This window comes from Glycine max, chromosome 13 (assembly GCF_000004515.6).
Source record: "Glycine max cultivar Williams 82 chromosome 13, Glycine_max_v4.0, whole genome shotgun sequence".
In the NCBI taxonomy this organism is placed as follows: Eukaryota; Viridiplantae; Streptophyta; class Magnoliopsida; order Fabales; family Fabaceae; genus Glycine; species Glycine max.
Window position 1 is genome coordinate 40,359,021 of NC_038249.2, and position 24,161 is coordinate 40,383,181.

At 32.7% G+C, this 24,161-nt stretch overlaps 3 protein-coding genes across 7 annotated transcripts; all 3 read right to left on the reverse strand.

Annotated features, from left to right (window-relative positions):
• Window positions 1–9,226, reverse strand: LOC100527616 (uncharacterized). 2 transcript variants are annotated; one of them, XM_026124807.2, is made up of 7 exons: window positions 8,564–9,226; window positions 6,918–7,171; window positions 6,401–6,700; window positions 5,931–6,298; window positions 5,104–5,202; window positions 3,145–3,313; window positions 97–483 (listed from the first exon to the last, which is right to left on the reverse strand). In XM_026124807.2, exons 1-7 carry the CDS (start codon window positions 8,754–8,756, stop codon window positions 316–318), a joined length of 1,551 nt encoding a protein of 516 aa, XP_025980592.1. In that variant the 5' UTR covers window positions 8,757–9,226; the 3' UTR covers window positions 97–315. The 2 variants fall into 2 exon arrangements, with proteins under 2 accessions (NP_001234955.1, XP_025980592.1); NM_001248026.3 differs by lacking the exons at window positions 5,104–5,202; window positions 5,931–6,298; window positions 6,401–6,700; window positions 6,918–7,171; window positions 8,564–9,226 and adding an exon at window positions 3,522–3,784 and having other exon boundaries at window positions 1–483; window positions 3,145–3,327.
• A 1,448-nt stretch (window positions 9,227–10,674) lies between these two features.
• LOC100794825 (probable F-box protein At2g36090) lies at window positions 10,675–12,016 on the reverse strand. Its single transcript, XM_003541916.5, has one exon. The coding sequence runs from the start codon at window positions 11,957–11,959 to the stop codon at window positions 10,967–10,969; it is 993 nt and encodes a 330-aa protein (XP_003541964.2). The 5' UTR covers window positions 11,960–12,016; the 3' UTR covers window positions 10,675–10,966.
• A 5,582-nt stretch (window positions 12,017–17,598) lies between these two features.
• LOC100782829 (protein phosphatase 1 regulatory subunit 7-like) lies at window positions 17,599–21,629 on the reverse strand. Of its 4 annotated transcripts, none has more exons than XM_041007784.1 (11): window positions 21,440–21,629; window positions 21,276–21,347; window positions 21,082–21,174; window positions 20,208–20,289; window positions 20,067–20,123; window positions 19,251–19,315; window positions 19,068–19,163; window positions 18,853–18,939; window positions 18,672–18,752; window positions 18,515–18,560; window positions 17,599–18,430 (listed from the first exon to the last, which is right to left on the reverse strand). In XM_041007784.1, the coding sequence occupies exons 1-11, from the start codon at window positions 21,536–21,538 to the stop codon at window positions 17,901–17,903; spliced, it is 1,308 nt and encodes a 435-aa protein (XP_040863718.1). In that variant the 5' UTR covers window positions 21,539–21,629; the 3' UTR covers window positions 17,599–17,900.
• Between the last annotated feature and the right edge of the window lie 2,532 nt (window positions 21,630–24,161).

Consider the following 24,161-nt stretch of genomic DNA (forward strand, 5'->3'; position numbering starts at 1 on the left):
TTTAAACAAAGAGTTTACTCAAAAGATCTCCTTATTTATATGTGCCAAAAGGACGGTAGCATTAGAAATCAAGAGAGAAATATGAAAACGTTAAACTACAGAAACGATCTAACCGGTATAAGATATAATGCTTCTATACCATTCAACAACTTTTTTAACAATAGAACACTGCACTTTTCAATGAGATAGAGTTAAAAATCGTAATTGATCAGACAGGGAGCAAATCTTCTACAACATTCCCTCCAACCGAATTAAGGAACAACTTCACAGCTTGAGCATAACAACGAACTTCATTACCGTACTAGCCGCATTTGCTTAATCCTCTAAAATTTGCTGTCGCTCAAGCTCAAGAATCCGCTCAGCTAGAGGGCTTACAGTTCCATTTATTGTTCCATTGCGTCCTCTACACTGCTGCAGTTGTTCCTGGAGATGCCGCACTAGCTCATTCAGCCTTCGAATATTCTTCTCTTGCACTAAAATAATCTGCAGCAAGGAACATCCATTTCACGAAAAACATCAGTAAATAACTGACTAAAATAGCATATGGTCCTATTGGACAATTCTGTTAAACTTCTGGGATAGGCACATAATTCATTTATAAGCATAGAGGGAATTCAAAACCAAATGCCCAATGGTAATATTTGTTCTGTGGGAGATGAGAGGAATGTGGCAAATGATGAGGATAACAGAAATGGGAAAAATGGGAATGTAGTTACCAGATAGATAGAGGGAGAAATCATAACTGAATGGAACAGGTGGCATTCAGGATATAAGACTGAGGAGATAGGACAAGGAAGGAGAATATTTTATTGCAAGGTTGAGCAAGGTGGAGTGAACCACTGAGTGACAGTTGCGGACATTTGTTCTTTTATTGGATATACCAGGCTGAGGGGTATTGAGATTAATCAAATTCCAGATGATGAGAAGGTGGCAGCAGTTGCGGTTTGTTTGGAGGGGATGATGCTAAACTGGTTTTAATGGGGGGGACAAGAACTGAGTGCATCTCATGGATCACTTTCAAGAGATCACTGTTTATCAATTTCAGTACTCATGAAGTATTAATGAGTTTGAAGCAAACAAAATCCGTGAATGAGTACAGGAGCAGTTTGAGCTCATCAATCCACTTCGATAAGCTGACAAAGAGGTGCTTATTCATGTCTGGGCTGTCTGGATGACAAACTGAGTGGAAGTCTGACTTCATAGTTCAGGAGACCTAGGGACGTCGATGAAGCTCGCTCAATGGGTGCAAGATCAAAGTTGAGCATTGGGGGAAGTGTCTTCTGTGTGAAGAACAGTTTTTTCCAGGGCATGTGTCAGAATAAGCACCTACATATACTGTTTTTGGATTTTTTTTCTTGTGGTTTCTAGTTGATTTCTCTGCTGTAGGGAGCTTAGCTCCATTTTTCTCAGTAAATAATACTCATCACTTCTTAATCTCTATTATAGAGCAATTATAACATGATAAATGGGGAAAAATTGTAGACGGGGTATGTAAATATAACACTAGTTATGCACAACGTAGATAAGCCACAACCAAACTATCTCATTTCTTGTGTCACATTAAATGTCTTTAGTACTTAGTAGAAATTAATTACAGTTCCCAAGCTTACTTTATAATAATCCTTTCACATAACAATTGATCAACATTAGAGCATTCAATGGATGGGTTGCAATGTCCCAATGAATGTGATGCTCCATTCACCACTAACTAAAAAACTTCTACAATTGCATTAGTTTTTTAAAATTAGGCATTCAAAACCAAGTTCATACATGTATCACTGTTCCCACAGTGAGACAACTTTTTAATTGGCATATAGCTCTATAAAGCCAATATTCCCTCAAATGATAAATGATCTGAATGTAGATTGTCTGAGACAATGAGATGCCAAAGCTATGTGATCAAAAGATTGTCTGTTCAACTAATTAGAATTAATTATTTCCAGTGATAATTGTATAAAGTAAAAACATGCAAATCTTTAAGACAGAATGATAACCTTGGAAGTTGGGAACAAATCACAGAAAGGGCATACAGGATAAAACTAAGCAAAAAACTTTCTGTCACACAACGATGACTTGTTTTACTTCAAAAGAATTATATGGAACAGAACCTAAGCACTCCTGATGAATCCAAATAAAACTTATACAAAAATTTAGCCATATGCAAAAGATGACAGAAATCAAGACACATGTGGAATCATAGTTAGTTAGCAAGGAAAGACTGCTGGCTGTAGGTCCAAGATTTCAGGAATTGAAAAGAACATCACAAAGGAAAGCAGCTAACACCAACCACAGGGATTTTGAGTGAAGCAAGAGGTGCCAAGTAAATGGATGGAAGTGAGAGGGTGCTCATGGAAAGTATTCTGTTATCCCTCTCTTTCTCTATACTACTTCCTTTCTGCATTTGTCTTCATACATATAATCTGTTCTTAGCTTCCAGCTCCCTATAACTGGATAGCACTCCCTCATTGTTATTATTAATAATAAAAGTGAAAAGAAGCATTTTACATATGTTATTTTAATTAAAGGTTCCCTACATGCTACCAAACCCAGATCACTTATCTTGATTTCAAGAAATTTATAAAATCTAGACACACATACTATCTCAACTAAGTTTTCAGGGTTTTATTCTTAATTCTTTAAGGAGCCAGAGGGGGGGAGTTAGTCAACAAGAGTACATAAAGCAATTCTCGAAAAGTGAACACCACACTGTCCTTCATGCCACCAAGGAACATGGTTGTGCACTGTAAGCTGGCCTACTGAGACCGTAAAAATCATGTACAGCATAATGAAATGAAACGGTCAAAGCTAACATATAACTGATATAAGCAAGCACATACACACTCAAGTACTCAACTAAACAAATATATAATACCCGTGACAGCAAGCATATAAACTGAAACCATCTTTGTTATAATCTTCATCAACACCTCTCTCGGTATTCTGGGAAATTTTCTTTACTCGTTTATAATCAAAATGTAACCTAATGCAAGGTGCAGGATAAAAAAGCATCATGAATCAAAACTGCAGACAAATGACCCAAATAACAACACAACACAGAAACAGATGCTACATCAAGCAACTCAAGCCACTGATTATATCAACAGAGAGATTTAATTGAATTGAATTTAAGCATAAACACAAGACCTTCTCCTTAACGGTTTCTTCAGCCTTAGAAATCTGATGCTGCTTCTGAGGCAAGTTGGGGTTAGAGTCAACATCGGCCACAAGCTGCTGCTTCCACTCGAACTGTGAGGTGATTATAAGTATAATCAGCAAAAAAACAAGCAACATGGGCCTCGACATGATTCCTAATTACAGAGTAAACACCTGCTCAACATTCAAAACCAAAAAATAACCACGAACACACTCAATTAGGTCTCAATTCCAGATTCCTAAAATTAGGGTTAATTGAATCGTGGAATCCTAAAATTAGGGTTAATTGAATCGTGGAATCGCAGAGAAATCATTATCAGAAAAGAAGTGTGCAATTGAGAGTTTGCAGTGGGTAGAAGAAGACTTACCGATGGATGGAGGCGAGGAAACCCTAAATTCATTATCGATTGGTGGAAAGTGAAAAAAGTAAATTGTGGAGTGAATTGTGAAGAAAGCAAGTGACTAAGTGCGGAAATCAGTTTAGAGATTCTTTACCAGCCAGCAATGGCAAGAAGTGTAACCCTAAAACAGCAATGAAACTCGATGTTTCCCTCTCTTTCAACTTTCTACTTTTCTTGTATCTGTCAACCATTTACGGAAGTTACTTGGAAGATGAAAGCTGTGATTCGTTACGGTTCGGAGCACCCAACGCTACCCTATGCCCCTATTCTAACCACTCATACACGATCAAATGAGTTAACTTTAAATACTTTTGTTATTTTAATATAAAAATATATTTTGAATACTAAATTAATAAATTTAAGAATACTTCAAGAATATATCTATAAACTATAGAAGTAATAAAGAAGAATAGCATATTTGTAAGGACGGCTCAAAGACTTAAGAAATTTAAAACAAATTTAAGAATCGAACTTTTTATTTACTCATAAAATAATTTATTAAAATTATTATTATTTTATTTAAAATTTATTTTCAAATATAATTTTACAATAAAATCTTTTTAGGTATATTAGTACTTAAAAAAAAATTAAAGCCTTCTTTTTTGAGAGCCTAAAGCCCTTGTTTAGGTTACATGCGTCTCAAGTGCCTATTTGATCTCCACTTAATTTAGATAATTTTATCCTTTAACTATTATAAATTTCTCTTTATTATTCGATTTTAACCTCCTCTAATGTCAATTATGTTGTTTAAAAAATATACTCAATTACTTATATAATTAAATCCAATTTTAAAAGGTAAAAGTTTTTTTTATCCTTGTAACTTTCGATATTTCATACACATGGTAAGAACATCAAACTTTTATTAAAAAATTTAAAGAACTCAATTATTTATCAACTGAACCGCTGGGCTTATTAGTTTTCAAAAGGTAAAAATTATATACAAAAAAAGTTTGGAGTGCCTATATTTCCACTAATAAATAAACCATACTTGGTTCATATTTTTAGTAAGTTCAGTTCAAACTTTAAATTTTTACAAGTTAAACTAAATAAATTAAGTTTGAGCATAATTATTTTTACTAGTTAAGTTGGGGATTTAATTATTTGACTCACTTTTACATTTTTATTAAAAGCTTTGCATGGAATAGAGAATACAAAACATTGACAAAACTTATTTTTATAACAAATTTTTATTTCTGTCTTGTATTTGCATTTCTCTTTCTTTTTCACTCTTGGTTATAGGAAAAAAATATATGATAAAACACAAATAAGAATAGAATTTATAAAGATCAAACGAGAGAAGATAAAGTTGAAAGTATGAAAGAAGTAAGCATTAATGACAACCATTTTACTGTAGGCCTTGCTTATTTTATATTTCTGTAAAGAAGAATACATTGAAAAATGTAAATATGATGCTATTCAAGTTAATTTAAAATCAAATCTATCCGCATTCTGAACGAAATGGCCAATGGGCATTTAGAAAATGAACATGCAATTCCTGATTAAACCATCCTAAAAACTAAAAAAATAACAAGATGTCAGAAATTCCAACAAGATTGAGCCCCCACCACCACCAGGTAATGTAAGATTGGAATCAATCAAGAGTTGAAGACCCAGCATTCCGTCATCATCAAGTTTAAGAAACTTCTGGCTGCCGGAACCAGGAATCGTGCGTATGGTATGCACTATACATAATTTACGCGTATTCCAACACCTTCAATCTTGGCCACTTGATTCCAATAATCCAAAGCCAATCACTTAAGCTACTCCTAATTATTAAGCTTTTCTTTGTTTTTGACAGGTTAATATTAAATTGATAGTATCATTTTAATCTTTGTTGCATACTAAATCGGATAGATGCGCAAAAAATTAATTTCCTCTATATATAAAGTCCCTTTAACAAAAAAAGTGAGAGAATCAAATTTAACCATACATGAAATACTTGTAAATTTCATTTAATTACAAATTATTATGTACCATAAAAAATCATTAATCTTTATAATAATTATCTTAAAATTTATACTAATAATTTTTATACTAGACAAAAACTTATATAGGCTTTTTTTATAGATTATGAATATATATTTTAATCTTAAATATTTATAATAAAATATAATAATTAATATTTATTTTTCTCAGTCTCAAAAAATGCTTTCATGTGTGATAGGTTTCTTACCCACGTGTGAGTATATATATTTATATATTGAGAAGAAAAAAAAAACTATGATATGCAATCCTTTCCAAACCTCCACTACATTCCCTGATTTCGTGTGGTGCAGAGGAGCCCATCATTAATTTGTACACGCAACCTCAAAGGCTAATGCAACATATTAATAGGAAAGAAGCAGTTTAACAAATTGCCTACGCTTTGTGTAGCACTAATCATGATTTACACCCGAAAATTCCCCACAATACTTGTCTTGTTTTTGTCCTCTCACTAAGGACAAAAAATATAGAACCATCAAAGTGAAAACGAAGAAAGCTAATACCACCAAACTGTTGGTTGTTCTGGCAAAGAAGGTATTCTTTGATGAGTGCATTGTGCTTGGGAAACGAACTACTGCACGAGAATGCTTTGAATTCCCAACCCTTAATCTTATTCTCCGTTGTGCTGTGCCTTGTGGTGCAGGTTGCATCTGTGTAGGATCCTGTGGTCTTGTGTGACTCTCTACCAAGACTGATGATTCATCTAATTTGATGATATCATCCTTTAGTATCTCTGCATAACAATCCTCTTCATACCCCTCCTACAATGTAATAACAAGGGCATGTAAATATTTCAATTTTATCCAATGCAGTACTAATTAATACTACAAAGAAGCTGAATCTAGTAGTATTAGTATGTATACCTTTGGTTGACCTGAAGATTCAGTGAAAGTAGCTTCGTTAACTGGTCGCTGATTCGATTCGGACACAGAATCAATTTGCTCCATTGAAGGAGAACCATAACTGCTACTGTCCCTCTTGGAGCTACATCCAACCTCTTTGTCTTGCTCACAAGCATCCCTTTGATCAATACCACCTCCTGAGATAGCACAACCACTTTCATGTGAATTCACCGGATGCCTTTGACTTGATGAAGCTCTATTCGAAGCATCGCTCAAACGGAACTCTGTGTTCCTCTTGAGGCGACAAATGACCAAAGATTCCTGAAACATACATAGTACATTACTTAACAGTTACAAAATACAACAAACATGCAACTCAGAATCCATGAATGTGACTTATGTTGTCTTGATTAAAAAGATATTCAGATAATGAAAACTGTTAGCAACATGTTTTTTAACACACTCTTTTTTATTGATTGAAATTTATTAGAAATCACAAAATATGATCAGTCTCATGTCTTATTTAATAATTACTCACCTGAGATTTGTCATTAATGCAGTACTCGTGCATAATCCATTCAGTCCTTTCCCCTTTAGGTGCACGCCCTAAGTGGAACACCAAAGTCCGCTTCGTTCCTATAATGTTGGAACCTGACTTTACATTTCGCTCTTTGCCAGTTGCCTTCCAGTATCCACATTCAGTTGCTCTTTTACTTTGTGAACCATTTGGGTACTTTCTTCCGCGGGGAGAGAAGAAGAACCATTCGTTGTCTGACTGAATGAATGATTTGGCTGGTTCAAAATCAATATCAGTAAGTCAAAGGTTTCAATAATTTTGTTGAATGGAAGGCAGGTCTAAGCATGCATAACAATTTCTAATTACATTCTGTTTTCTATATTTATTTAGAAAATGGATATCAGAAAGCTGGAATAACATTAGACAACAGCAACATTTCATTTCAGTTTTTCAGTGCAAAAAGCCAAACAGAAACTACAACAGATCTTGGTTTCTTTCTGCTTGTTCTGTTTTCACTTTAGCATAAAACAAGTCAAGAAATAAGGAGATACATGTTTCTTGAATGTTCAACCAGTCACAAAACATAATGCATCAAACACTATAACTCACAGTAACTATTCAAAACTAAATCAAATTCTACAATGAAGCTACAACACAAAAAGTTATTACTTGATATAATATTAGATTAATACAATATAGCTTGAATCATGTAATTTCATGTAACAACCCCTATACGCTTAAACCACATTTTAGCACTGTCCCACCTTTGCTTTTGCCCAGAACTTAGGGGATGCTAGGATAATCAAAATTTTCAAACGGTTGGGATCCTTTTATGTAATTTCGGAACATAAAAATATGTCAGAATACCGAAAGATGCAAAGTATCTGTAGGAAAACTTATGGATAATTTAATTTTTATTTCTTTCTCGTGCATAGCATAATATTATCATGTTCTTTACTAACTTAACAAGAAGTAAAATCAATTTTGAACATTTTTAACATTGAACACAATTTGAATCATCATATACGGATAACTCAGTCACATATGAGTGGGTTTCACATAGGGTTCCAACATGATGAGCGCCATATAAGAAGCCCCACTTCAAAATCATGCAATGCCACTGCACACCTTGAGCCTTGCATAAGGAAGGAAGTACTCCACAAACATAAATATTTGTATTGGAATAAAGTCGAAAATTTTTTATTTGGTTCCTACCCACCCGCATACATCATTGTCATTTTCTATTTTTCAGCATAAACTATATAACTAATCAACAATTGGGAAACTCTGCTTTCAATTATGCCAAAACTAATTGACTAGCTTAGGTTAGTTAGGTATCTCTCATCTTGAGATCCGTTTTCGTGAGACTAAGTTAGGTCCAAAATCTAAGATGATAGATATCAAAGTTTATTCTAAATTTATTATTAACTAATCTGCCATATTATCTATGCATGAAGTCTAATAGTACTGGTATAAGGAGGGGTATCGGAAAAAACTCAAGTCTTTAAGTATGTATCACCTTATGAGTTACGCGCAAAATTTATGACTCTGCTTCCAATTATGCCAATACTAATCGAAGTGAAGAAGCATGAAGTCGCACCCAAAACATTGAAGAAAAAGCTAGGATTCAAAAATGAATAGAGAGAGAAATAGTATTAAGTATTAACCTGGTAAATCCCAAGGCTCGTATTTACAAAGCTCAACCTCAGAAATGACTTGAACACTCTCCTCATGACCCTCCAACTTCTTCCTCAGGTAATAAGAAATCAACTCCTCATCGGTAGGGCAGAATCTGAATCCAGGAAACATGGACGAAGCAGCAATCGACATCTGAGCCTCCCTCGAAACCCCTTCCATCATCCACCACCCTGCTTTTTGCACCCTCCTCTGTTTTTTTTTTCCTCAACCGATTGCCGACACAATAATGAAAAAAAAAGCTAGCTACCCAGGGTTTAAGGTGGTTGATGGTTATAAACGAACAGGGTTGCTGTCGGAAGAGTTATTCCTTGGGGGCAGGGAGGGGTGGCTCCGCTTATGAGGTTCAAGTGTGGTTGTGCTTTGCTTGGTTGCGTGTGGCACGCAAGCTGGCGCAGGTTGTGGCGTGGTGGTAGAGCTTTTGAGAGAGTCGGCGAAGAATGTGTGAGGTGCTGAGGTGAGGTAACTAAGGTTCGGTTCCATTTCCATCTTGTCACGTGGCCTCACCTCAGGTCCTTCTTTCTACTACTTTTATATCCTCTGTAACTCTCTTTCACTCTCTGCCACCGTTTTTGTTTTTGTTCTAATCAACTCACACTTTGACTAGTATCTAGTAAGGAATGGAGCTCATAGTTTCTTATTTATTTCTTCCAACATTTAATACCAATTCGGTATGCTAAAAACGGTGATGTTATTGTTTTCTTTTTGGATTCATGATCGAGAGAGGCTTTTTTTTATATATATAAATATGAAAGATAAATACTTTTTAATTAAAGTGAACTAATGATACACTACATTCAAACAACTGTATCTAAAAAAAATGCCTTCAAACAATAAGTTGGGCTTATTTATTCTATGAAACAATGTAGTAACTCAACATAGCATTGGGAATATGTTACAGCTGTATTTTAGAAATGAAAAATTATATTTGAAGTTTAAACCATAATTTTTTTTTCTTTTATCTTTCTTCATCATAGTATAGATTTTAACTGTTTTTTTGTTCTCTTCTTTTCTTATTCTTCTAATATATATGAATTATTATATGAATTTTTAGTATAATTTTTCTTTAAAAAATAGATTTTCAGTCATTTATTGTTGATATACGAACTTTCGATCAAAAAAAGCTAACCTTTTAGACCACGAACAGAAGAATACCTTAAAGTGAAGGTTAGCCTTTGCTTGCATCATAGGTTTGAAATGTAGACTTTGGGAATAACTGTAGAAGATTTTAACTTGGTAAATGTGTCTTTCTCTATGTCTTGAAATATTGGATATACGTCATTCCTAAAGCTAGTAGCTTCTATTTTTTTTCCCCTAATTTAACATGAAAAATTGAGAGCACATGCATTAAGAGCAGCCAAAGGTTCTTCTTCAGTAACTGAATTACAATTTGAAAATATATATATATATATATATATATATATATATATATATATATGAGTTTAATGTAAATTCTAAAATAATTTTATATTATTATTTAATTAAAAATCATTGTCTAAATTATTTTAAGATAATAACTTTAAAAATTAATAAACTTATCATATATAATAAATTATGATTAAATAATTTTTAAAAAATTATACTATTAATACATAATCCTTTTTTTTCTAGATATTTTTACTAGACCTGTATCCCTTACTCAAATTGTATATACTTATTTAATTTCTTTTATATATACAATTTCTTTGGAATATACTTCTCAATATATAATTAAGTATGTAGACACCTTTATAGATAAAAATTCAAACCTTAATTTGTAGGATAACAAACTCTTTCACTCAACTTAAATCGTGTCTCAAATTAATTAGAATAAAGATAAATGAAATTATTTTAAAAACTAAAAATTATATTAAAGTTTATATTTTTATTTAAAACTACCAAAATTAATTTTATGTTAAATTAATGAATAATTTTTTTATTTTTTATGTTGAATATTTTTTTATTAAAAATTATGATAAAAGTACATTATTTTTTCATAGAAGTTATGCGCTTATTGTTTAATAAAAATACTAATGCATGAACTTCAACGTGCAAACATCAAAAGTCAAAACCGTTAACAAACCACGATTTGGAAGAAAATAAATAAATAAAATTATTGAATTTGTATAATTGAGTTATGTAACAACGTAACATGGTATGGGTCAAAAGAAAAAATGAATTAACAGCACACACACGTTTTCCTGTCGTGTATGTTTTTTTTTTTTTTCTCTCACTTTCAACTATACTTTTTTTTTACTATTTACTTGTTGAATATTTTTTTTCTTCTCTTCCGTCTGAAGCAGCTTGCGTAAGTGCAACACAAAGTCCAAACACAGACACTACTACGTAGGTAAAGGACCTAATTGAAGAAAAATTCGAAAACGGCAACGTTTTGGTCAAACAGCAAAAGCCATAAACCAGAAGAGCAGAGCAAAAACAGCAAAAGCTACCAACATGGCAACCATGTCCATTGCCTTGTCTCTCCTCATCTTCCTCTCTCTAATCTCTCTCTTCACAATGGAGAATTTCTCGAACCTCTCTTTTGCTTCTACTTCGTCAAGTTTTTTTCTCTTTCCATTCTCCATCGCGTCTTGTAAAATTACAACACTGTCCTTTCCCATCACGTGCCTCCCCTCGGTGTCCTCCATGGTGAGACTCACCTCGCGCACGTGCATCGCGCCACCGGCCTTCCCGCAGCACGTGACCTTTACGACGCACTGGACGGTTTCCATGGGCACGGCGTAGAGAACCTGGAGCTCCGCCGTGAGCCAGTGGCGCCGCACGGCGACGGGGCGGCGGCTGGAGAGGTTCGCCGCGCGTTTTCGGGTCGGGTCGATGATGATCCAGCTGAGGGTGAGATTCTCATCGAGGTGGTTGAGCAATTTGTTTTCGTCGTTGGTTTGCGCGAATTTGAGGGGAGTGGGGACCACCTCGTTGCGGTCGAGGAGGTCCACCCAGAGAGGGGAGCAGAGGAACCAGCCCTTGTGGGTTTCGGTTTTGATGACGCGGGAAAAGACGGGTTTACCCTTGTAGTAGAGGTCCACGGCAGAGATGAGCTCCGGCGGCGGAGGGGGTGGTGGTGTTGGGTTGAGATTGGGAGGGGAATGGTGGAGGGAGGGGAAGGAGTCGGAGAAGATGGAACGGTGGCGGGCGGGGAAGGTGGTGATAATGGCCGCGGCGAGGGGGTCGTTGAGAGAAGGCCACGTGGCAGCGGAAATGTTACGCCAGAGGTGGTGTTCTGTGCAGAGGCGGCGGAGGTGGGAGGTGGAGGAAGCGGCGGAGGCGAGAGTAGGACCGTCGAGGCGATTAAGGATGTGGGATTGAAAGATGTCAGGGTGGACGGTTGTGATGTCGGACGAGAATGAAGTATTGTCCATGGGTGGTGTCATAAAAGAAGAGTGGTGGGTGAGGAATGGAGTTTTATTTATATACTTGAAACGTGTGTGTGATGTGTAGTGACCAAGGAAGGATTTGGATTCACAACTTCTGGGAACCAATTCAGACTGGCTGCTAGTAAGCTCAGCGTAGATACTAATTAATCAAACAAACCTTTTCTCATAAAAAACAACTCTTCATCTAGAAGGAAACCATTTTATTACTATTTTTATGAGATTCGAATTTGGAACCATTCTAATAGTATCAAGATTATAATAATTAAATAGTTCTTTTTTATCTCAACTTACAAGTTCTGTTTTAACTATTCCATTGTTGAAATCTGTAAACATAATTTTATTCTGAGTTGGACATTTACTAAACTATCAACAAAATGCAAACTTCTGTCCAGTTACAAAAATGTAAACTTAAATTCGATAGTGATTTATATATACTTGTAGTGTGTTATATTGACATGTAATCAATATGAAGATTGGTTTGTAGTTAGTGTTGGTATACCTTCATCAAGACCACAAATTTCATCATAACGAAGGATTTTGAAGAACTGTATAATCTGATTGAATATTTTTTTAATAAAAGGAGAAAAAATCACGGGTCAAAAAATCACGTTTTACACGCGCTCTTATAACCCCAAGAAAATAGAATTTGCAATTTGCAACAGTTTTTTGTGAGGCGCGGTGTAATGAAACTACGAGGCCCCTAGTATATTCAATCGAGAATGTTAATTCTCTATTAATTATGCTAGAAGATAGAGGCACACACCTCTTTAACCACCACATCATTTCCTTAGGTTCAAATTTGTAAATATATTTATTTTTTATCATTTTAATTATATTTATTCAAATAATTAAATTATACATACTCTATTTAATAGGTAAAACCATTTATCATGTGTTTCTTAACAACTTTTTTTATTAAAAATAAAACTTAACTTTGGAAAATATATATAAATTAATTTATTCACTAATATTATAATTAACTCTTTTTATGAGATTTATAGTATATATCACATTCTTAGATTGTTATATTAACATGAACTCCCTATTGATGAGTGAATCACCTGACATGCACTTCCATTAATAATTTTGAGTTTAGATCTTAAATATATAATTATATTAGATATTCGAAAAAAAAAGTTTATATATTATCTATAATTCTATCATATTCGAATGCAAATATTTTCGATAAAAAAATACTTATAAGTTTATAAGATTTGTTCATGTTATAGTATAAGATGAGTAAAAATAAGTTAATTGAACACTAAAAAAAGAGTAGAACTTATATTTTTACATTCAAAATTTTTATATCAATTTATTTTTATTCTATTTATTTTACTCTATACAGAATGGATCCTTAATCACTAAAAGAAATTAGAATATTGCATACCTTATTCTAGGCCACATATTTCAACGTGACGAAAAATGTGAAAACAATATAATCTGATTTAATATCTTGATCAAGGAAAATATCAAGTGTCAAAATTCAAGTTGTACACCTCACAGTTCTATTATAACCCAAATTATGAATGACAAAGAAGATAGAAATTGTTATTATTGGCAACAACTTTTAGGGGGGATTCAGTGCTATTTGCAACATTGAATATAATAATCTAATAAAACATACATAATAGTGTAAATTAATAAGCAAACAAATTACAACTGTTATTTTTGTATTTGCAGTCTGGCTACATGCAATACACAGGATTTGCAAAGTTTGGCAAATTCTGAAAATGTGGCAGTACTGCCAGGCTCAGGCCGGAGGTTAAGGTGTGTGGACCAATGAAAAGTCAAAGATGATAAGTAAACTTTTGTTGGGTCGGCAAAATTGATTTCATGATCATAAGTAGTAATTAATGAAGGTATCACCGTTTTCAAAACCTAAATAATGAAAAATAGAACTTCGAACAATACAAATAAGCCGTCCCTTGAAACATTACATTTCCAATATAATGTGAACCAGTTTGGTGTTTGGATCAGAAATCAAATTAATTAAGTGAAGCCATTAGCTTTTTCTACTTCGCCGTGGTTAATTTGTCTACCACCAAAATTGTTGAACCCCACTGTACCCTTCTTTGAATAATGATTCACCAAACTGCAGTATTACATTTACATGGATTTTGCATCATCGTTCCTAGTGAACACCTCAATTCCTTCAAAATTTTCCACGCATACATTATTCAATAACACATGTAATGCACGTGTGCTTATATTAATTATTCTTCTTCTCAATATAAAAATTAAATTAAATTTCTATATACTGTTAGCTAATTGAAAGTTATAGTTAATATAAATTTTAACATAATCATCATAAATTCAATATATTTATTGTATAATATAGTTTATAATTAAATAATAACTTAGAAATATTTATATTATTTATGCATGAACTATTTACTTTAAAAAGAGATTAATTTTAAAGAAAATAATTATAAACTGACCGTGTAAAAAAATTGCATTGTTAACTAATTAAAAAATATTATGTATATATTTTTTAGAATAATTATTATAAAAGTCAATAATTTTATCATATATGTTATTATAAAGTTAGATAATAATATAAAAATGATTTTCATTGAGTATTTGAATTAAATCATTGATTATGATTTTTTTCAATGAAAGTTAATTATGCTATAGTATAATCTACCGATGTTCACTTGTTTAAACGTCATTAGTAATAAGACGTGGCATCTATGAAAAATATATACGAACTATATCCATGCTTCGCTCTGTGTTTTAAGCTGGGTATTTTAACCTGGCGTTTTAACCCAATTTAGATTAACTTGTAACTCATCATCTTTTTAATTTAAATAAATATTGACTTCTAAATAATTTTATGAGAAAACAAATTATGAATTACAATATCATCTAATCATAAATTATATTGTATAAATTATTTAATTTTTATAATAACTAATTTTAAAGTTATATCAACCATTAAGATTATAAGATTATTTTCAATAAAAAAAATATTATAATCTACGAAAAAATATACCAATAAATGACGATGTAAAAACTCTTTTATGGTAACTGTATGACCACTAGATTCATTACGACAAAATTTAATGTTTTTATTTTATGTTATTTTTATTATAATGATTTGTTTTTATTTTACTTAAAGTGTGTTTTGTTTTTGTCAATTACACCACTGTTGGTGCAACTAGCTGTTGCGTCACTCACCATATATAAAGGTTGGAAGGCGTTAGAAGACAAGCGATACGATATTACGCGCGATATAGACCTTGATATGATAGGAACACATGGTGGTTAATTTCTAGTTATTACGATATTTTGAACGTGCTCATCAAAACAAGAAAAAAATATTTCAATCATTGATGAAGAATATTATTATGTGCTTGCTCCTTTCAAATTCATGACACTATAGTACTATTGAATGGATATTTTTTTATTTCTAGTTTCTTAAAATAAGAAAATTTGCTCTTGAACACATACGTGAAGATATGATCTTATGCATGTGTGCCTCTTATCCGATGGATTTGGCGGTGGTGTATAAACCATTGGCAGCAAGTGGTTCAAGTTGAAATACACTGTTGGCTTGCCTTTTTCTCATGTGTTCACACCTATAGGCTATGGCTTTTAAAATTTAATGATGCAAAAATCAAAATAGACTTGGAACTAATAACCGTTTACTTTTACTCACCTCAACTCTCAAATCTCTAATATCATTTCTATACCGTAGAAGAACAAACACCTCTCATCTCTGTTTACTAATTGGCTGAATATTCAATCTCAGTTATCGCTATCATATCACTTGTATCCATTCTGGGAACAAGCAATTATACTGTTCCAAGCAAGTCTGTAATCACTATGCACACTAATGGCTAATCATTCAATTATTTTTGTTTTATATGAATTTTGTTTTACAGAAATAAAATTATTGATATAAATATTTTAAATCCACTTTTTTATATATAAAAAATAGGGTTGTCAAATAGGTTTAAAAATTATAATTTAGAAACTCTAGATAAATTTTTCTGACTTATTCTTAAGAGCCAAGATATCTTAATCAACGTCGAGTGAAAGATATTTCACTTGAAAGATGTCTCAACCAAAATTGATTAAAAGATGTTTTGATCAAAATAGGTAAAAAATATCATGGACAAAACATATCTCAGTCCAGATTAAATTAAAAATACTTTAATTGAGTGAGTAAAAAATGCCTCAATCAAAGATGGTTAAAAAATATTCCAACCAAGATTGACCCAAAATGTCTCAGCCAAGGCTCAAAGATGTTGTAGTCAAAGGTCAAGCCAGACTAAAATTGCATTTATGGTATTTTGTTGAAGGTGGAAGTGAAGATACTTAATAAAAAAATAATTTAAATTATATTTTAATGTTAGAACTTGAGAAATAATAATTTGTATATACATATTACCGAGTCCTCTTCCAAGTTGTGTTACGAGCGTGTGCACATAACATGGGCGAGTTTGTAGAAGCAACTAACTCGAGATGTTTGAATTGACAGAGCAAATGGATGCTAGTAGCTTATGGACGTACCTCTGTTTTTACTTTTGAATATCCAATTAATTAATGGCCGGCTCAACAAAATCCAGCTTATGATGAGAAGTATATGGATATTCATTTGACCAAGTGAGTAATTTTTTAAAGATGCAAATGTGTTGATTTAAAATTAAGATGATCTGATTATGAGGTGTTTTAATTTAAATGTAAATAAAAAACAGCTTTAAAGTATAAACACGTGTTTTAATTTTAAAGTATATACCGATTTTTTTTATTGAACAACCGGCATTGTCTAATTAACTTTTTAGTTATCAATTTATTTACATTTAACTATTTTAGAGTATATACATTTAACATTTTCATTTTTTATTTCATGTATATACTTAAAATAGTTAAATGTAAATAAATTGATAAATAAAAAGTTTATTAGACAATGGCGGTTAGTTCAATAAAAAAAACCCGGTGCATAGTGTGAAAGTTAGCTCCTCTAAACTTTGGGTGTTGCAAACTAAAAAAATGAATAAAAAAGGTACAAATTAAAGATTTATTTTAATTAACTAGAGTGCAATTAAAATAAATTTAAACAGATTTTAATCATGTTGAACAATTCTACTTAATTTTAAAAGAATCAAACCCTAATTCAGACCCAAAAACACGGAATTTGAAGAACAATCAGTCAAGAGGCAAAAAGAAATTGTCATTTTCGGCTGCATATTTGCTGCATTGGACTTTTTCTTTGAAGATTGACTTGGCATCAATTCCAAAGAAAGCTAATTAAACGTTGCATGATTTTCAACGAAAGATTGATGATTGAGATCAACAGAGGCATGAATCATGAAACATGGAGAATGGAAGCGGAAAATTTGCGAATAAACTGTTTTTAAGAGACCACTATAATTTTTTGTTTGTGGTACAATAGATAATACCAGCAAAATCTACCATAAATGTAATGAAAGCCACATTCAAATAATTACGATATTTAATATATAAGTTTTAAAAAATATATTACAAGCTATTTCATAAAATCTTTTTGTAACCAACTATATAGTGAAAAACCATAAAATCTCTTTGCTAGTTCACTTTGAAAGGTAAAATAACATTTGTTAACTGCATTTCAGATTAGTCAAGTAAAAAAAAGGGATACGGGGCATAAAATATAATGGCAAAGATGTAGAAAATTATTAGAACTGATTGCAATAAACTCACTAAAAACGGGTAAAAAGAAAGTTTGAGTGGAAGTTCCTAAATCTGACATGCAATTCACAAATTAACAACATAACCACCAGCTTATATAGCATAGCAAAAATACCCTGGAATTCAGAAGTAGAAAATAGCCGAGGAGCTTGTCTCAACCATCCGACAAATGCAATGCGAAATCTGACAGCAGAATCAGACTCAAAATTGATCCTCAACTCCTTTGCACACAAGGTTTGATGCATCAGCATATGTCAAGATATCATCATAACTCATCACCCCATGTTGATGGTCCTCCCATTCCAATTTCTGCTACTGGAGCTGATAGAGATTCCATATTCTGTATTTTAGCATTCTTATGTTTGGCAAATGAGGTCACCGGGTCACCTGCCAATTTCATCACATCCTTCGGCGCTTTGTCCTGTGCTTTCATTTCATCAGCAAGATTCAGATTTTCTGCATCATTGATTTTAAAAAGCTCCGCAAATGAAGCTTCTGCATCATCAATAACATCAAGCTCACTTTGTTCGTCATTCTTATGTTGCTTCTTTAGTTTCTTCTCAACCTTGGAAACATTCTCCTCAAGAGCAAATCCCTTGTCCAAGGGCTTGTCATCCTTTTTTGCCTTTTTCTTAGTTGATTTATTCTCCATGCCAGGATCGACATTAGTTATAAGACTCTCTTTTTTTCTATCTGCCTTATCCTTTTTATGACCTTTATTTTCCTCATCAACAACCCTGTCTTCCTTCTTGGATGCATCAACAGTTCTCTTCCTTTTCTTACTTGATTTTCTCCCTGAGTCAAGATCATCAGCAGCTTCAATATGATCATTCTCATTTTGATCTACTGAAAAATCACGAGTTCCATCAACTATGCTACCTTTCTTATTCTCGGTATCTTTATCAACAGGTCTAGCATTGAATATCTGTAATTTTGACAGTGCTTTCTTAATCTGTAACATTACAACCACAGTAGGGATGAAACTTAATAATCATGTGAGAATTCACATATGAATAAAAAAACACAGTGGGATCACCTTTCTCATAACTTTATTGACTGTGGCAGCAGGATTTCCTTGTAGATTAAGATTTCTAAGATTCGTGAGCAATTCGAGGACCTATAGTTGTAATACATGATGAAAATTACATGGTAAGGTGAATTCTAGACAACTATCAAATGTTGGAAAAAAGTGAAAACTCCAGATATGTACACCAAACCTTTAGTTCTGACCACCTCGTGATCACATTGTTCCCCAAATCTAAACTCCGGAGCTTTGAATTAAGCTTTAATTCCGCTGGGAGAGACTGAAATCCAAATTTTAGTAAGTTATAAACAACACAACAAAATTCTTAAGCAAGAAAGTCATGAAATAAATATGAAAGAAGCATACATATACAAAAACAAATTGTCAGTAGATTTAAGGCATACCTACCTTAATCTCATTGTGAGCAAGGCGGAGCTCACTCAATTCGACACAAGACTTGAGTGAAGTGCCAATACCCTGAAGCTCACAATATGAGAGCGAAAGCTGCAACCAGGAAAGGTATCATGAGCAATAGGAATACAATACTGAAATAAGCACCAAAGGAGCTCAACATCTTGGGACACCTCTTACCTTTGTGATAGATTTCACCTTCATCAGAGCCTCACCAATTTTACGTATAGGATTTTTGGATAGAACTGCAGAAGTGAGAGATATTTTAAGATTATTCAAGATTTTTTATGTACACTTTTCTCATACATATTCAACTAATTGAAGTTCAAACCATCATGAGATATTATTTCGCCAAAATAATTATGCATTTCAAACAAACAACAGACATAAAGTAGGCACAAAATATAGAACAGTATTGGTTTCTATATATACAATGTAGATTGAGAGGGAACATATCTAGTGGGAGCATAAGTGGAGAAATGAAGTAATTTTGATCAAGCAAGATTGAATGGTCAAGATAAACTTCTTTCATATCACATAAGTTGCTCCTTGTATAAATATATAGTGTGGTTGCTATTGTGGTTTCTCCATGATCCTTTTGATATATAGAAAATTGCAGCTGATGTGGCGGCAATTGCGGATCATTTTTCAAAGCATTTTTCAACATGAAAAGTGCGCTGCAAAACATCCTAAAAAAAGTATTAGGATCTATCAAGAAAGAACTTTCCAATTTGTAAATTGTTTCATCCCAATTGTTTGTCGGCTTTTTATACTTTTGTTTTCATGTAAACTTTACTTCAAGAATAAGAAGTAGATGATAACTAAGAAACTAGATCAAAAGTAAAATATAGCCTGTTGTTGATCCGCGATGGAAGCACAACATCCAACCCATATCCATCATTAAAAATAATAAACAACAACCAAGTCTTATCCTAAACTAGGTAGGGACAGAAAGTGTCTGAACTTTTAAAAGAAAAATACAAGGTATAGTCATACCAAGAGTGTTCAAGTCTTTCAGCTGATCAAGTTTGCAAATAGAGGAAATCTCATTTTCTGTCAAAATCAAAAAGAAAAGTAAGAGTGCAGAAAAAGAGAAAAATATAAGCAAAAGATAAAGATTCATTTAAGAAGTTTCACCATTCAAAATCAGTGCTCGGAGACTAACAACTGACATGACCTGATCAATAGATTTAAGCTTATTTTTACCTGCATTTAGCACCTGATTCATGTAATCATATAAAAGTGACTTCTAAATCCTCATGCAAATCAATGAATTTTATCAGAAGAACTAATCTTAGGAAGATTACTTAGCAAGAAATAAATTCATTAATCCAAACATATGCATGCACAAACAAAATGAGCACATCAAGGAAAAGACAGAAGAATCATTATTTCAAAAACTCAGCAAAACACCACTATTTCTAAAAGCTTAAATGATAGTGATCTTATCACATTGTTGCAAATTTAATCTCAAATTCTAGATATTTGAACTCTTGGACATGCCTCTATTTTCACTTTTCAGCAAGGATATAAATAACACATACAAGATGCACAACTACAATCAAGTAAAGTAATTGCCAAAACCAAATGGCTCGGGGGGATGCCATTATACTTGGAAGTTGAGGTTAAAATCATATCAATCTCAAGACTCTACATGATGCTATTCCTACAGCTGTACAGGCTACAACATTGTTTTTCCAATGCAATTTGAACAACCTAGTCCTAGGGAGAGCCAAGATATCTAAAACACAAATTTCTAGAAAGAAAAAAGAAATTTTCCGCATGTTTTAGCTGTTAAAAGGAAATGATATGTATCACTGTTCTTACAACTAACACATCAATAAGAGCACCAAAGAAGCTAAAAGCTATTAACAACACATACACCGTTCAAGTTGCCACTAAATTTACTATTAACTAAGCCACTAGAAAATAAACTACACACAAAAGAATATATTATTAACAGTTTAAAATAAAAATAAAAAGTAACAAAATAAAACCCAGAGGTACTTACAGTGAGCTTCGTAAGTCCTTGAATTCCTTCCAAGCTTTCTAATTTGTTTTCTACAACGGATAGCCACTTTAAATTAACACATGATCTCAATCCCTGGTGTAGCAGCATGCACAACAAATCAATCACAAATGACAAAAATTATATTTTTAAAATACAAATTGATTCAAACAAAAAAAAAATAGAGGAAAAGGAACCTCAAGAGAAGTGAGATTGTTGAGCTTGAGGTCAAGCTTTTCCAAGTTTACGAAATTGGCCAAACACGTTATCTGGGTAATTTCCAAAGTTAAAAAAGTTAATATTTTTAGTGGTTACAAGTGAAAAGGGGAACAGAAAACAAAAGGGTATTATTGAATCTGACGTCGGAAAGAGCTTTGTGAGTGAGGTGAAGAGTGGTAACGGAAGTTGGGTCGGCGGCATTGTTGTCCTTCAAGACCTGATCGGAGCTTAGGCGAGCCATTGCCTCCTTCTTCAAGACCTGTTAATGCTAAGCGTAATCAAAACTTCTAACCTATATATGCTTCCTTAAAACCCTACACTTCCTCACCCTCATTCTCTTTTTTCCATCATTGATCAATTATCGCTTTTTTATTTTGAAATTTTGTTTTTTTTATAAAAAAAACATTTGAAAAGTATATGGTTAAATTAGTTTTAGTTCTAAAATTTATATCAAAGTAATAGTTAATTTGTATTGATTAATTTTTATATAATTCCGAGAAATTCTAAAGATTCGAGTTACTCTTAAAGTTTTTTTTCTAAATATTATTTTATAAAAAAAATATTTGTGTTTATATTATTTTTTTACTAATATAATAATAATATTAACAATGAACGTAAATAAAAAAAATCATAAAAACTGTAATAGAAAGCATGAGAAATATTTATAAAGAACATTATTAATTTTTATATCTTCATCTTTTGGTTTTTATTATTAAATAATAATAGAAAAATGTAAAAATATTTATAAATAGCATTATTAATTCCTTACTATCAGTTGCATCTAAAGCATTACTGAATACGTGCATTACATAATATATATTTTTTTCAAATTCAGATAACGTTTAAATTAAAAAAATATTAAAAAAATGTATATATAAATATCTAAAAAATAGCTAGAAATTTCAAATAAATAATTTATAAAAACTTATGTTATTCTTTAATATGACAAAAAAATTAAAACATTCTCAAGTCAAATATAAGTATATTATAAAGGTGAATTAAAAGCATATTAAAAATAAAATAAATAGTCGCTTTTTTCTTAAAAAAATAATCACAACTAAATATGTAATAAAAAAGTTAAAAGAATTTGTCCCGATAATGTTGGTTTCCTAAGTGATAAGTGACAGCTGAGTTGAATCACAGTCGCTCAAACCAATCTGTTAAAATGATTATGGATTCAATCACCCTAAATGCCATTTTTAATAAAAATAATAATAAATTAACAATTGACGACCATAAAAAAATAAAAAATAAAAACCTCTCTTCATTCTCATCTCCCTTGTTTGCTTTCGTTCAGAATGAGTAAGTTCATGAAGGGCATTGCCTGACCCTTTGTTTAAGTATATCTTCATGCGGTCAACATTTTTTCTATTCTTTAGTAGTTCTCTATCCTTGTTAATTGGTTGAAACTCTAAATTACTAGTGAATGATGCAGAAGAGGATGTCTTGCAAATATTTTTCAAGGAGAGAGAATTAAAGGGAGATTTTATATCTAGAGCTTCTGATATTATGGCATAGTAAGTTCACCAGTTCTGTTGATTCTAATATTAACAATCTGACCAACAACCCTTCTCAGCAAATAGAAAAGGTGCAGCAGACTCCTTGTACTAAACTTATGTCCAGAAGTGCTGTCTGTTTTCAAAGTTGACTTCCTAGTTCCTTTGGTTGTTTCATTTTGAACCACTTCAATTGCAAATTTTCAAGTACATGATTTCATTGATTAGCCCATGCAATATATATTGGTATTTGGGGTGCTTCTATATTTGTAGAGTGATAGTGACGGCGGTTTTTTTTTAAAACTTTCAAGAACCCAAGAGTGGGTACTAGGTGGCAAGTCTGCACCAATAAACAAGAAAGAGACTCCTAAGGTATGTTTCCAATTTTATTTTTAAAATGTTACAACTTTAATTTTTATCCTTTAGTATACCATCATCTTTGGCACATGAGTGTTGAAGCTTGGATTTAATCATAAATATCAATTCAGTCTTTGATAAGTTGTACCTAATAGTTAGTTTGTTAGCTTTCTATTATTTCTGGTATTTCTGTTATTTCTGGTAATTCTATTGGGAGAGAACTTAGTTGCAACTTGTTTTCGAATGCAGAGTTCCTATGCTAGCCATATAAAAGTGAAGCTACTGTTCTAGCTCTCTTGCTCACTATCTTCCTCCCTTGACTTCATCTTCAAGACTCAGTTTTGGTTTTTGGTGTGAGGGTGCAGTAAGCATAGGCCCTATCAGTGGTATCAAAGCTTCTGGTCTTAACAATCCTAGGAGAGTCTTGCTTGGTCCCAGTGCGGGATCCTCGAAGCTTCAGTGTTGCAGAGATGAACGGGAATGGGCCTTCAACGCATCTACCAATCTTGGATAGGAAGAACTACGATGCATGGTGCATTCAAATGAAAGTTATCTTCAGAATGTAGGATGTCCTTGAGATTGTTATGACAGGACTTCAGGAATTGGAGAAGGATGCAAGGGAAGCACAAAAAAGGATGTTCAGAGAATCCAAGAAATTGGATTGTAAGGCCATCTTCCTTATTCACCAGTGTGTGGATCCTCAAAACTTTGCCAACATTGTCTCGGCTACATCAGCCAAGCAAGCTTGAGACATTCTTGCAAAGGTTTATGCTGGGTCAGAAAGGTTGAAGAGAGTCAACATGCAAACCTTGAAGCAACAATTCGAGCTACTACAGATGAATGAGAAAGAAGGTATAACAAAATACCTAAATCGTGTGCTGGGCCTGTCAAATCAGATGATGGCTTGTGGTGAAAACATGAAGGATTAAGATCTTGTAGAAAAGGTTTTAAGAACCTTGAGCTCAAGATTTGATTATGTGGTTGCTGCAATAGAAGAATCTAAGGATTTCA

What these genes read in the sequence shown, in the direction of transcription:
- LOC100527616 (XM_026124807.2), bottom strand. Translation starts at nt 8,756, where the DNA reads ATGATGGAAGGGGTTTCGAGGGAGGCTCAGATGTCGATTGCTGCTTCG. An exon ending in CGAGCCTTGGGATTTACCAG is followed by an intron (nt 7,172 to 8,563) that starts GTTAATACTTAA and finishes ATTTTGAACCAG; the next exon opens with CCAAATCATTCATTCAGTCA. An exon ending in GCATTAATGACAAATCTCAG is followed by an intron (nt 6,701 to 6,917) that starts GTGAGTAATTAT and finishes TGTATGTTTCAG; the next exon opens with GAATCTTTGGTCATTTGTCG.
- LOC100782829 (XM_041007783.1), bottom strand. Translation starts at nt 21,538, where the DNA reads ATGGCTCGCCTAAGCTCCGATCAGGTCTTGAAGGACAACAATGCCGCC. An exon ending in AAGGACTTACGAAGCTCACT is followed by an intron (nt 20,290 to 21,081) that starts GTAAGTACCTCT and finishes TACATGAATCAG; the next exon opens with GTGCTAAATGCAGGTAAAAA. An exon ending in TCAATAAAGTTATGAGAAAG is followed by an intron (nt 18,561 to 18,671) that starts GTGATCCCACTG and finishes TCAAAATTACAG; the next exon opens with ATATTCAATGCTAGACCTGT.
- LOC100794825 (XM_003541916.5), bottom strand. Translation starts at nt 11,959, where the DNA reads ATGACACCACCCATGGACAATACTTCATTCTCGTCCGACATCACAACC.